Source organism: Pocillopora verrucosa, chromosome 3 (genome assembly GCF_036669915.1).
Source record: "Pocillopora verrucosa isolate sample1 chromosome 3, ASM3666991v2, whole genome shotgun sequence".
Classification (NCBI taxonomy): domain Eukaryota; kingdom Metazoa; phylum Cnidaria; class Anthozoa; order Scleractinia; family Pocilloporidae; genus Pocillopora; species Pocillopora verrucosa.
Window position 1 is genome coordinate 15,978,161 of NC_089314.1, and position 13,964 is coordinate 15,992,124.

Here is a 13,964-nt window from a genome sequence, read left to right on the forward strand (position 1 = left end):
TTAGAAGCATAAATAGAGGATTCAATTACAAAGTGCGCTTTGCACAGGTTTGTTCAAAGAGTTTGTCTCTGAATTGATCGTGGTTAGAGTTAATGAGCAAAATGGGCTGTGAACGGCTCTATTCATTATGTTTCCTGTTCAGCTTTGCTTTTGTTGTTAGCTGTGTTCCAGCCACTCGTGATCGTAGCCGTCGTGCGGCTGTGGATTACCTTGCTACGGCCAATAAGATCCTTGATGAAACACCTTTAGTGGATGGGTGAGTTAGTCATGTATGTAGCTTTGAAAGACCTAACATTTGTGTTTGACTCAGTCTAAAGCCAAAATGCGTTTTGTGTAATGGAAATAAGGTTAAGAACCAGCAAATTACGATATATTGTCTAATCTGGGGCTCGAGTGTTGGCTCAAGCGATGAAAGGCGGATCACCTATCGAACGCGCGCGCGCTTTCAGTTGAGATACCACCTAGCACTGACAATCCGTTTTGAATTAGACAAGTACCGTGAATAGCAGTTGCTGGCAACGAAATCGAAATTAAGTTTCTCCGGGAATATTTATTCTGATGAGTGGATGCAGCCTCTTCGTTATTTACGATTCAAAAATGCTTTCTTAAACCGATACGATGCGTTTCCACGGCATACATACAAACGACAACGTAAATCGCCTCCGCGAGAGAAGTGAAATAATTTTTGTAGCCGAAGAGGAAAATCTTGTAGTCTTTCGACAGGGTCCAAGTAATTCTTTACCTAAAACTCCCGCGGAGAATTCTCATACAACTGGCATGCGGTAGACGTTTCCTGTTACAATTGTATCACGCGTGAAGAGAGTCGCGGTTAGCACTCGAGCCATTTACGGACAGGCGGTGTGCGCACTCTGATTGCGTTGCATCGTGGTCGTAAAAGAAAAGTAAGTAATTTGCATCCTGTTGGTCGAGTGAATATCTCTGGCAGCCAGAATAGCGTGAATATACGGGAAAAATAAGGGGGATTCACCGTCTGTTGCCTTTCATTTGAAAGTTAAAAAGTGTTGACGGGCCTGCGCGGCTCCTGTGATTCCTCCGCGACGAATTCGCTCTTAGGAGGCATCCTTCCCCGCCTCCTTTAAGGTGAAACGGAAGGGAGGGTTACCATTCTGTCAAGAAGAGAGCTTCGAATCGTAATTTTAAAACTACAAAAAAAAAACCTTAGCTTGGGAACTCACTTCAGCAGTAAGGGTATTCCTTATTGCTGAATAAGTATTCCTTCCTGTCGATTCGTTGTCTTGCTTCTCGGCACCGGCATTCTCCGGCTTTTCCTTTTTTGCCGCGGGTTTTTCCTTTGCCTTTGCAACTTTGCCCAATATTGTGTCGTCCTCCTCAACGCTCCACTGAGCAATCGAGATAACTAAAAAACTGTGTCTGCAATGCGATACTTTTCCTGGGAAATCTCGATCCATTGTCATTGACGCTAGAGGTCCATTGTCCCATTGGTTTGCGGTTTCAGGAGGCGAGATATAAAGAATAATACACGAGCGTGCGTAGATATGGAATTTCTCTTCGAGTGTAGCGCAGTGAACGAGTGAGATGTCAAGTGGAACACGAGAAGGGAAATTCCATATCCACAAGCAACCATGTATTATTTTGTTTATCATATAAACACAATAGCCGACTACATTTATAAATGAAAATAAATGAATCGACAAATTCCGAGTAACAATCGTAGAGTACGTTGGCGCTAACTCCCAAATGGAAAAATCCGTTGACTCATGATTACAAAAACAACAATGGTCGTAATTTTCAATTTACAAAAGTCTCGTTTATTGACTTTGTCCTTACCGACAGAAGAAGTCTTTCAGGTAAACGGCCAAAATCAGCTAGTGGCAAATCTTCCAGTTGCCGATTTTCATTCTCAGCCGAGAGAAATGCTAACACCAAAGCCACTGAATACGTAACTTTCGGTTTTTTACTGGGATACCTGTGGTAGCCCAGTCATAAAATGCCTTTGTTTTTTTGTCGTCTTTTTTTTTTTTTTTTTCCTCCGCCACAAAATGGAAAAATTGCGCAATAGTACCCAGAGGTCATTGGGCCCTCAACACCATGACGACTAACTGTGATCCAATGAGGTGTTCACATACTGATCACGCGTGTTATCCCTCAACGCCATACCATGACGACTAACTGTGATCCAATGAGGTGTTCACATGGTGATCACGCGTGTCATCTTGATGATGATTGACGTTGTCATACACAGACAGGGCCGGGTCACATGACGAACACGAGATTTTGCTTATAAAGCTCTTTGGTCAGTTGTTTTGTATTTCAACGTATTTGGATTGCGATCTCCTGGAGCACTATATCGCAAACGCGCAAAATACTTACAGACGCATATGCAAGTCGTATTAATCGCGGCTAATCCACACTGAAAGATGTTATTGAGCGGTAATTTTGAAACGGATTGAGTCGCGAACGCTTGAAAGCCATGAAAGCCTTGAATGCCTTGTATGCTAAGTATGCTAATGTCTTAGTTGAAAAACGTTCACTTGTTGTAAAAAGCAAAATCTGACATCTGAAACCAAACTGCATATACTCTATGCAATCTATTGAACAACGCTACTACCGTGAGACTGAAGAACATAACTATATGGAATGCAAACTGCTTTTGAAGAAAGACGACATGTTGGATTCACTTGATGGCAAAGAACGTAGCTACGATAACAGTACGAATGGTATTAATTTCACGATCAGAAAGGTGAATCTCATGTTTGTTTTCATTGTAGTTATATGGATATTCTTTTTTAATAAATACGTGATCCAAAACCCTGTGTTTTTTTGTGTATAATTTTGTTATGTTAAATATTGTTTACGCAATTGTCTTGTCACAAGCGGCCCAAGCTCACTTCTTGAGAAAAAGCCAACGATTAATTCATGAACGCGTCACGCGTTGTGTGACTCGGTGTTAAGTTACGAGAGGAACTGCACGTTATAAGGAATAGTACAGGGAACGAAGTATGGTCTATTTACAACGATACATATTTCGAAATATGAACATTTTTCTCTTAAAATCAATAAAACTTACTCATACCCTGTGTATCCGTTGTATTTTCTGGCGATTTCTGCCGTTTTAAGCTTGCTTTACCATCACTGTTGTTCACATTGTCTACTTTTATTACGTTGATAAAATCTGTACAGACATCACACCAACCAACTCGCGCGCAAAGTAAGAAGACTATATCGAAGCCTTGAAATAATATTGCGATCGAATTTCATCAAGAAATGGGCCAGGAATATTCCACAATAGTGCAAATAATCGTGAAGGCGGATTGCAGAAAAGCGATTGCGTGACGCTCGGTAAGCTGTAAGATGACATGTTATTATATACCAGACGTAAAAACTCTTCAGATTCTTAGTCTGCATTTTGTACCCACTCTGCAGTCTGCAGTCTATATTTTGTATCCGGTCTGCAGTCTGCTGTTTGCATTTTGTACTAACAGGTATCCGTGGCACCAATACAGTTTATTTTTGGTTACATTTATTCGCAAAACACACATAATCTACCACAAAATACCTGTGAGTGAGGAAATTCGACATTTTCGTTCTTTCCCACTTTAATATTCTTCTCGCCTTTTGTAAGAATGTAGACATCACTCACAATGTTTCAAGTAATCCACCCACCCTACAAAAAAGGAACTCTTGCATGCATAGCATGCCTATGTTTTGAAATAGGTGTATGCCCTTGGCCAGACTTGAGCGCACTATTTCAGTATACTAGTCCGACACCCGTAGTATCACTACACTTGATTCCAAGGATCCAGTACCATCCAGGTATCCCAGTTACCCTGCTCACAGGGTCTAGTCTTTTAGTATGTTGGCTTTCTTCCCCTTCTAGAAAAGTTTGAACCTCACTGTCTGTCAGCGATACGGATTTTTTAGTGTTTTAGCCGCCCTAATTCGAGAAAGCTCCGACAAACAACTTGTATTAAGAATCGTGAGCTTAATCGTGACATTAAGAAGCTATTCATTCATCGACTTGTCCGTTGACATGACCTGACCGTTCACAGTGACGTGTCAGCAGCTGATTGGCTATATCAACACACGTGTATGGTAGCCGAGGGCTGCCACTCAAAATTTTACAATTTTTCAAAGATTTAAAGATTTAATAATGATGCGTGGTATGCGTGGTATCCCAATAGCTTTCCAGGCCCGTTTGGTTCAGTTTCAAATGCCTTCATAACAGCACCATCGTTGAAAAATATGTCCAAATGACGAAGCCTTCTATCAAGCATCCTTAGACTCCACGCGGAAAGTCACGAGTGAGGAAATCTAACATCTCTCATCTTTGTAATCCTCGCCCGACATATTTTAGCAAAGCCTCTTTAAGATCGGCATTATTTTTCCACAAGGCCTCTCTGAAATCTGACATCGAAATACTAAAAAACTCTTCTAAATCACTCAAGATCAAAACTACTTCACAACTTGAGTATATGGACACAACGCACGATGGGACCTACAATCACGCCCGCACAGTATCATGGTAGTGACAGCCCTCAGCCACAGCGATATTCACTTGGACTTTTGTTTTGATTTGATATTGAGTTTATTCTTTATTTCGACGTGAATTGCCCTTGGATTTCAGTTTAATTTTGGAATGATTTTTACTTTGATAATGCAATTACTTTTGCTTTTAAATTTGCTTGCTACTTCATTTTACTTTCAATCGTTCTTTTTCTTTTGTTTTGCAGTCACGTTCCATTTTACTTTCAGTTTTGATTTATTTTTTCTTTTATTTTTTTTGATCTTTGAAAAATTGTAAAATTTTGAGTGGAAGCCCTCGACCACCACACTAGTGTGTTGTTACGGCTCCTCTCAGGGCTGGAAATATATGTTATTCGCCAGAATGGAGGTCCGTATTGGGAAAAACTGTGCCCGAGGCCTTGGTACACAAGACAGAGGGCACAGTTTTTCCCAATACGGACCGACCTTGGCTGGTGAATAATATTTGTATTTTTTTCTAAAACCTGACAAATGGCTGCGAAAACAACCTGAACGATAAAGGGCTGTAATTACTGATTCTCACATACAAGATTCTCCATAAATGGAACAATTTATGAGCGAGTAGATGGTAGAGAAAACAAGGGTAACGCAAATGAAAGAGAGAGGTTTCATCAAAACATATTTATTTGCTTAATGATATTAAAAGGTGATTTAAAAGACTTCCAAGAAAACTTCGAAACATTTTTTCGGAGAACCACTGCCCGCTCTCGGAACCAATCACTTAGAAATATTGTAATGTCCCTACAATAACGCGTTTTCGCAGCCATAACCGGTCTCAAACACTAGCACTTAAAATGCATAAAACACGAGTACTGTTGAAGTGCGTTTGAGAGCGTTTGGTTGGAGCTGTTGCAGATGGATCAAAGCGGCCATCTTTACCTTTGAAAGGCTTCCAACTACGACGTACATCAAATTTGACCTTCTTGAAAACCGGTCTCAAAATACATACTAAAAACAGTGATCGCGTTTGTTCCCAAGAACCGGTGAATACGTGACACATGTGAATCATAACTACACACAGTCAGAATAAATCAAATTACATTAGCCTATGGTGAAAAGAAAAAAGAACGGCCTAACTTTTGCGGAATATTCCTTCAAAATCTACTGATTTCTACCGATTTCACCGCCACAATAAAAGTAACGTTACCACTACTGATGCAACGGAATCGGAGTGCGCCCACTGCCTGGTTTACGCACGTGTTGCGAACAGAACACTTCGCACTGTCTAGATAGATTGACCAGTCTGGCAATTACAAGAACAAATACAACCACGTTTCTGATAATGGAGACTTTCATATTAACTTTTATTTGTTTAATCCAAAGAGGATCACAAAAGGCTGCACTGAAGTCGAACACAAGATAGTGCATAAACTTGACTAAAATAGTTTTAACCATTTACTTATAAGAATAATATTTTCGAAGCGTTTTGTTGACAAAACACCCCCCCGTGTGTCTTAAATTGGCGTCTATCATAGGTTTAATTATATGAGTCTTTTTCCACTTTGTGTCTGGTTTCAGTATTTCATTTCATAATTCTTCGACAGCGCATTTTGTTTGAAGATGTTATCGATCAGTCAACAAGTCGCGTAAAAGAAGTGTTCCCAAATTCTAGGAACCAGAAATTAGGTCTTTTTAAGCATAAAACTGTCATGTATTAAATACATGTCTAGATAGAATTACTTCGGGAACTGATCTGTGGTCAGGCAAAGTGTACTTGTTCTAAATGCAGATTCACCTTCTAGTAGAAAAGCCTACTGATACTACACTAACATCGGAAATGCTATGATGTATTACTGAAACTCAATAAAAAAAAACTCCGAAAGAGGGGTTTATTCAATTCATTTGTGTGTAGGATTCGCGTATTTCTTTGTTAACGAAAGTTTGGTTAAAACATGTTAGTTTGATGCGACCACCACAAAATTTGGACCACTTGAGGTTGACCGCGTAAAGCAGATACCACATATTTGGGATATTGCAGAGAAACGGTGAAACGTCATTTTGTGCCATATTTGGCCACTCAATGTACGAAAACTCGATCCAAAATACTACGAACATTGATTCCGAGAGAAAAATATAGAGTGAATTTTACTTGAAAAAAATTATCCTTTAGTTTCATTTGAGTGGTCCCGCTCTAAGTGCAGGACTGTTCAATACAGGTGGAGGACAATACAAACAGGCCGCTGGGACTCAGTAAAGGGAAACTTACATTAATTGAAGGGAATAAATTCCGGGAATTTGAAAACCGGCCGCTTGATACAGGGTAATATAGATTCGATTGTAGTTTTGTAAACTCGCTCAAATGATCTTGGAAATCGTTAATTTATCAGGATCTCCCGCCCTCCAGAGAAATGTAAAACGCGCAAGAGCATTCCCTATCGATGCTTAGGCCTGTGATAATGAGATACAGTTTTCGAAGCCTTAAAAGTCATTTTCCAATCGATGTTTTCCTTTCAAATTTTTTGCAGGTTTGTGATCTTTTCGTTTGCAATTTGCATTTACTTTGTTTTTTCTTTCCCTCTTTTTTCTCAAATACATTTTTGACCGAGCCACGATTTAATTCAGGCCAGTTTCTTTGCAGACACAATGATATTCCTTATCAGATCCGTATGAAGTACAAGAACAGGTTTGAAAATCTGACTTTTGACACGGATGAGTCAGGATGGCATACAGATATACCCCGACTAAGAAAAGGAAAAGTTGGCAGTCAGGTAATACTAAAATGCTATTTAAATACAGCCTCTGTGTGATTGGGTTATTTAGCAATGCTGCATTTAGGGAGAAACTTCCTTATTTAGAGCCTAAGCTATCATTTCTATTTCTGCCTGGCAGACTTGGAAGTGATGGAATATGATTACAATGGCATATCAAAAATCAAACAAGAGCAAACCAACAAATGACAAGTCTTTATACAGAGGATGGGCGTGGCAATGAATTGTCACGCTGTGCAGATAGAATTTGCATTCAAAATGGCGCATGTGGTTTGTTGTGGACAAAAGAATCTTATTGCTTCAGAATGGTTTTTTTAGTTGTTTTCAGTATGTTTAACTTTATTGCTTAACTTGTAGTATGCTTATCAACTTGCAAACACATATGAAAAGCAATTGCCTACATTGCCTTAATTTACACATGTGCTTTTAACTGAAAAGTCATTGCTAACAATGCCTTAATTTACGCTTGTGTTTTTATAAAATCACAATATTCCGTCCTGGGAAGTGTCTCGAAGGTGGGTACCAGATTCTAATGCAAGTGGGTACCCTAACACAAAATTGATATCATACTGCTCACGTAATCCTTAACCTACGATTTTCACTTGTCGTATACAGTTTTGGGCAGCCTGGTCATCATGTGATGTACGACTGAAAGATGCCGTGAGAATTGGCCTGGAACAAGTGTCTGTCATTCATCGACTAATTAACAAGTATTCAAATGACCTGGTATTTGTGAAGACAGCGCAGGGTATTAGAGATGCAAAGAAGAATAACAAGATTGGATCTCTGATTGGCCTAGAGGGTGGTCACATGATTGACTCGAGCCTAGCCACTTTACGAATGTTTTATAATCTTGGAGTTAGATATATGACGCTGACTCATTCCTGCAACACTGCATGGTAAGATGCCTCCTTTTTTCAATATTCTAGAAAAAATCAAGCAAATTCTTTAGTATCAGCTTTTGTTCCATGTTTAGAAGAAAGCAGTACAACATGATTGAATTACTTGAAGATCTAGTTGCACAATAATTGATGAAGTATTGTGCAGGAACTGAACTATAAGAACAAAATGTGCCTGCCAACTCTTCTTTGATGTTCACATATTTCAAGCACTATAATTAATGTCCTTCTCAATTAAGTTAACAATTGGTCAAGAAGCTAGAATTGCTCGAGGCCGAGAGCAACTCTTACGCATCTTTCGCGCTCTCCAAACTTCGCAAGTGCTTCATATCTCGATGAACGCACAGCTGACGTATGAACCAATTGTTTTATAACATTTCAACCCAATGGAAAATTTTTTCTCAAGGGATTTGTTTGCTGACGTCATGAGTGTGCACAATAGGAATATGAAGCACGCTTACGCAATTGAATTAGATTAGACAACTATTTTATAATATTCATTTGTACGTCTTTGTGAATCAGATGTTGGGAGTCTTTTTAATGGATCATGGGCAGAAAAAAATGTCCTCTATAAAGACGAAGGAAAGGTTCTACAGAGAATTTAATGAAAGAGACAAATTGTAGGGTCTGTGCTTCTAACTATATTAAGAAGTCTATAGAGTGAAGCTATCCTCTTCGCTCAGTTTCTTGGTCTTGTCGTTACTTCAGGGCTGATGGGTGGACAGACAAACTTTCAGGAGAGATCCATAATGGTCTTACAGACTTTGGAAAGGTAAATATTATAATTATAAACATGCAAATGGTTTCCACACAGCACTATGTTACATGGCGCTATGCTGAGATTGTCTTCTGGTAACATTAAGAGTGCTTTAGAAAAGTTGAAGTGGCCTCAGAGCTAATAGACTGTATGAAATTGTATGACTGTGTAAAGTTGTGCTTGTTTTTTAATATTCTGATGCAATTCTCGCATGGCAATCGAACAAAGACCAAGGAATAAGTGGAAACGTTGAAACAACGACTCGAGGTGAAGAAAATAAGGTTTAAGTTCTTCCGATTGCTGAAAAAACGAAATCAGTGGCTTCTTCGTTTTCTGAACTCAACGACTCAAACAACAAAAATAAAGCCGTTGTTTATTTCATTGCTCTTAGTTTTGTAGAAATGTCCAACTACAAAATTTCCCTCATTAAATCTGTGTTCGAGTGTAAGTTGCCGCTCGTTCAACTTTCCCAACGCACGAGCAAGAATTTTCTCTCACATCATCATTATTTTGAACCAGCATTTTAAGAAATGTTTGGGTTCTCTAGGATGAAAAAAAAGGTTTTTATTCAGAAGATACCACGATAGGGGTGAAGGCCATGATACACAGAAACGTGTCCTGTTCCGTTAGCGTATTCTTAGAACCGCTGAAGTCTGCGTTCTAGCATGCCGTGTGTCTGTTTCATTTTTTTTTTGTTTATCGCTCTTGCTGTTTCTCTGATTTTAACCTTGCCAGTTTCCATGGAATCTTATGTATGACGCCGTCCTGTTTGCTTCACTCTAGGCTGCACCAGTTGTGACCGAAATGTTTTGTGCGATTTGAAAACGTTTCGAACACGTAAGAGAGAGCCGCAACTGATTTGAAATCCTGTGAAGGCTCTTTTGCAACTTTTGATTTCAAAATTAATTTAAAAAAAATATCCATCAATCAAAGCAATTCAGCAACGGTCTACGATTCATAGATTGATGCGGTAGTTTCCAAAGTACGTAGACTCAGTCGATTACTGTTTTTCTTCGAGTCATACAAAGATATACAGTATAAAGTGTTTGAGCATGTTTTCGTATCTTGCAATTGTCAAATCTACCACTGTTTATATCCTTATCGATCATGGTCGCAAGGGTTACGTAACGCTATATAGATCTATTAAGGCCTATTTACACGGCACGACTTTGTCGCATGCGACAAGCTTACGACAGGCCTACGACATGACTTAAGAGTCGTAAGCGAGTTGTAGGTTTGATTTACACGAAACAATTCGTGTCGTAAGCCTGTCGTAAGCTTGTCGCATGCGACAAAGTCGTACCGTGTAAATAGGCCCTTAGCAATGTTGAAACTGAACTGAGTGAAACAATGAGGTGCACCCCAGCGATTTAAGGACGCACAACAATTTTCCATTGGATTTGGAATGTGTCTGCATTGGTGATCCCTTACTATGGTCTGTGAGTGGTCTAGATAACGTAACGCCACCCACGCGACCATTTAGATGCAGACCTCAAACCTATCACGGCCTTGTTACATACATTTTCCCGTACTTGAGCCATTTTTTCCTGTATTTCCCTGAAGCTCTTATTGGGTCACTGTTAGAATATTTTGAATAAGTCGCTGGCCATTAGTTTATATTTGCTCTTACTGGCTGTTTTGATCACTTTGGTGTCGTTACGATTTGTTGGAAAACCAATATACACTACGTATCACTTAATTCAAAATGATAATTTGTTTTCTTCAACTCTTTGAAGAAGAGCTTAAAATGACTGTTCTTTTGGCAAGCCTATAGTACAGGCTGGGCTAAGATGGTGATGGTTTCCAACAAGTAAGTCTACTGTAACGCACTTGGTCTCCTGTAACTTTCGCCTCTCCGAAAGGCGAAAGTTACAGGATTTGTCATCAACGATAAAACGCGCATTACTCTAGTTTCTAAATAAAGATCTTAATTTAAATTTCAGCTTGTTGTACTTGAGATGAACCGACTGGGAATGCTTGTTGATCTGTCACACGTTTCCTTTGAGACAATGACTGACACTCTTGATGCTGTCAAAGCCCCTGGTATGTAGCTGATAAGAAAGAATTTCCTTTCCACCTTCCGACTTGGTTTGTTATCCTTCTTTCACCTTATAACCTCCAATGTCTGATTCTAAATCTTCTCCTTCTACCCCTATTCATGTTATTGCGAATAAGTAGAGTGGAATTGATGCAATCTTAAACCAAATTATGATAAGTTTGCTTATTGTTGCAATTTATTTCCCAGAAAGTGCACTAAAATTGTAAGCAGAGGTAACATTTCAATTACTTTGGTAGGATTTAATAGATTTTAATCCTCACTGCTTTGACTAACCAATAAAGTCAGAGATGTATTTGGTTTCATAACATAATGCCTTTGATATAATTCTTAGTGATATTTAGCCATTCCTCTGCGTATGACATTCACTGTCAGCATGGTCGCAACGTTCCAGATTACGTCCTTCAGAGAATGGTGAGTTATTGGTACTCATGCTTATGCCATTCAGCTATCGCAGTAGTGTATGGTTGTTATATAAATCAGCAAAATGTGGAGGAAGATGCGTTTCTTCAGGGTAGAGGAAGCGTAGAGGATTTTGTTTCAGTTAGGGAACACTTAAAGCAAAGTTTGATGGAAAAATTCGAGCAACTATTTTACTGATGTTTCTTTCCTGCTTTTTTTTTTTTCGCATGAAAGCCTGATAATGGAGGGGTGGTTATGGTGAACTTTTACAGTGACTACATACATTGCAACAAGAGCGATTCATCGAAAAAAGGCACTATTGCATTGAATGCGACCTTAGAACAAGTGGCAGGTGAGTCAGGTCAACTGTTTAAATAGAGCAAAGACCCAAGAAAATTTCATTTTGCCATGTTCGATCTTCCTTCTCCCTCATGTACCTCTTCATCTTTGGACCCTCAGGGACATATTTCTCGCTAGGAGGAAGAGGGGAAGTCATTAACAGTTTTCACCCAGTTAGGATGCCTCTCGGGCTATTGCAGCTTGGTTCAGTTGTTTGGACCTTAAATAAGGTCAGATGCCCATGCAAACTGTTAACCAGAATTGATGGGGGACATTGAAATGCAGTTCCTTTTTTGTTTGGTTTCAGATCACATTGATCATATTAAGAAGGTCGCAGGAATTGATCACGTGGGCCTTGGAAGTGATTATGATGGTGTAACTCGGTAAGATACCTACGTTATTTTCTTTTATCCATTTTTTTTTTCTTAGCATTACTTGATTCCTAAGTATTGAGGAATTACCTCAAGTGATCAGGGTGACATACCAACCTGTACGTGCACTTGTACCTCATGTTCCAATTCAAGAAAACAACTACTTTATTTTTTCGATTACTGTCAACAAAATTTGGTTAAAACTTTCAAAATTTCGTTTTTTTCCTCTTCTGCTAGTGAAGCAGTTAAGTTTAAGTCTTGGTAAAAAATTACAAACTCTCCTCGAGTGCCCAACCTTCTCGAGTGCGTCGCCCTGTAGGTTGGAAAAGTTAATAAGGGCCACTCCCGCCACCTCCGTTCCTAAAAAACAAAAATTTGATTGAAGTATACAAGAGGAGTATTTCTTTACTGGCTTGAAATCTGTAAATTAACTGTTTTTGGTACGTCTTTTATTTATTGTTTTATTTTAAAATAAACTAACAACTTGCCGAAAATGGTGAGAATTTTAATAGGGCCCCATCTCGAATAAGCGCCCTTAAGTTTAATAAGCGGTAAGAGTGCGAGTATATACGGTGTCTAGGGTACTTTCCAAAAAAGTGATTATATATTTCAGCTTACCAAAAGGGCTGGGGGATGTATCAAAGTTTCCTGATCTTATTGCTGAACTCTTGAAACGAAATTATACTGAAGAAGAGGTGAAAAAGGTGGTTGGTGAAAATCTCATCAGGGCTTTTGAAAAAGCTGAAGAGGTCAGTGGAACGTTATGAAGTCAGTATACTATTAGATGAAAACATTTATGCCTTACTGGAGAGCTCAGCTGCCAGGTGATTATCAGTGTGGCTAAAGCTAAAATCTTGGACAAGACTGTTGAGACAGTTTACTCCCCCATTTTAGAACAAGTCCTGTTTGGTTCAATATATTTTATCTTAGGTGCTTTTTTTTTTCTTTCCTTTCAAGATTTAGACGGGGCTTTCATTTAATTGTCACAGTAACGTTTAAAACGCCAGATAATAAATGTTGGGGAAAGGCCCCTGCTCCCCTGCAGGGATAACCCTGCGCGTAAATAACGCGCACAGCACAATTAACACAGTCATGACATGATAACTGTCTCATTGTAACCAATCACGTTCGTTAATGTTATCGTTTTGATTTTACTGGAAATAATATGTGAAAAGTTGAGATGAAAATAAGGAAAATGAGAACCAATAGCCAATAGTGATTCAAGTTAACAGCATGGCGTTAATATGCTAGACATGATCATAAAACATCTTGGTGTAGAAACTCCACAAAATTTGACTGGATGTAATTAATTGTGTGGCTTTTCCTTCGTCATGAATATCAATTAAGAGGTTGTATATCTGAGAGTCGGTAGTATTTTCTGGTTTTGTTCTAGGTTGCCAAAAAACTACAGAAGGAACGACCTCCATACGACGAGTATCGATTCTTCACCAATGTAACTTGCAGACCGAATTACGGAGGCGGTTTGACAGGTTGGGTTCCAAAATACAACAGAACAATCACAGCAGTACCTTTGGTAATCTGATGGTCTTCCTGGCAAAGTTAAGACCTGATTGGATTTGCAGTTTAGTGAAAGAAGCTTGTTTGGTTGTATGACACAAAACCAAACGAAGGACTCAATACATTTTTATAACGTAACTATAGAATCGACAAATCAAACGCAACTATATTGGAGGTTTCTGTAATGATGACAAATCAAACGTAATTATGGTGAGGGTTTCTGCAATGATGAATTGGTTCCTTCATCAGCCTTAAATGATCTTGTCCTTTGTTAGTTTTACTGTGATAAATAAAGAAAAAATGAGGCCGTTTTTCTTCCAAGCTATACACAAGTTTCTTAGGGTCTATCCGTCAAAGTACTTCAACGTCACACGAGTAAGAATACTTTAT

General features: G+C 39.0%; 1 protein-coding gene across 1 annotated transcript; it reads left to right on the forward strand.

Moving 5' to 3' along the window:
- The first annotated feature begins 11 nt into the window (after positions 1-11).
- On the forward strand, positions 12-13,954 carry LOC131790850 (dipeptidase 1-like). The gene is made up of 10 exons (XM_059108100.2): positions 12-256; positions 7,103-7,232; positions 7,848-8,131; positions 8,840-8,903; positions 10,832-10,931; positions 11,279-11,358; positions 11,581-11,698; positions 11,993-12,068; positions 12,670-12,805; positions 13,450-13,954. The coding sequence occupies exons 1-10, from the start codon at positions 93-95 to the stop codon at positions 13,597-13,599; spliced, it is 1,302 nt and encodes a 433-aa protein (XP_058964083.1). The 5' UTR covers positions 12-92; the 3' UTR covers positions 13,600-13,954.
- Positions 13,955-13,964: the final 10 nt, after the last annotated feature.

Bases quoted from the DNA above. Each gene is read 5' to 3' on its own strand.
- LOC131790850 (XM_059108100.2), top strand. From the start codon at position 93: ATGAGCAAAATGGGCTGTGAACGGCTCTATTCATTATGTTTCCTGTTC. The intron at 10,932-11,278 runs GTATGTAGCTGA...TATAATTCTTAG, and splicing joins TGATGCTGTCAAAGCCCCTG to TGATATTTAGCCATTCCTCT. The intron at 12,806-13,449 runs GTCAGTGGAACG...GTTTTGTTCTAG, and splicing joins CTTTTGAAAAAGCTGAAGAG to GTTGCCAAAAAACTACAGAA.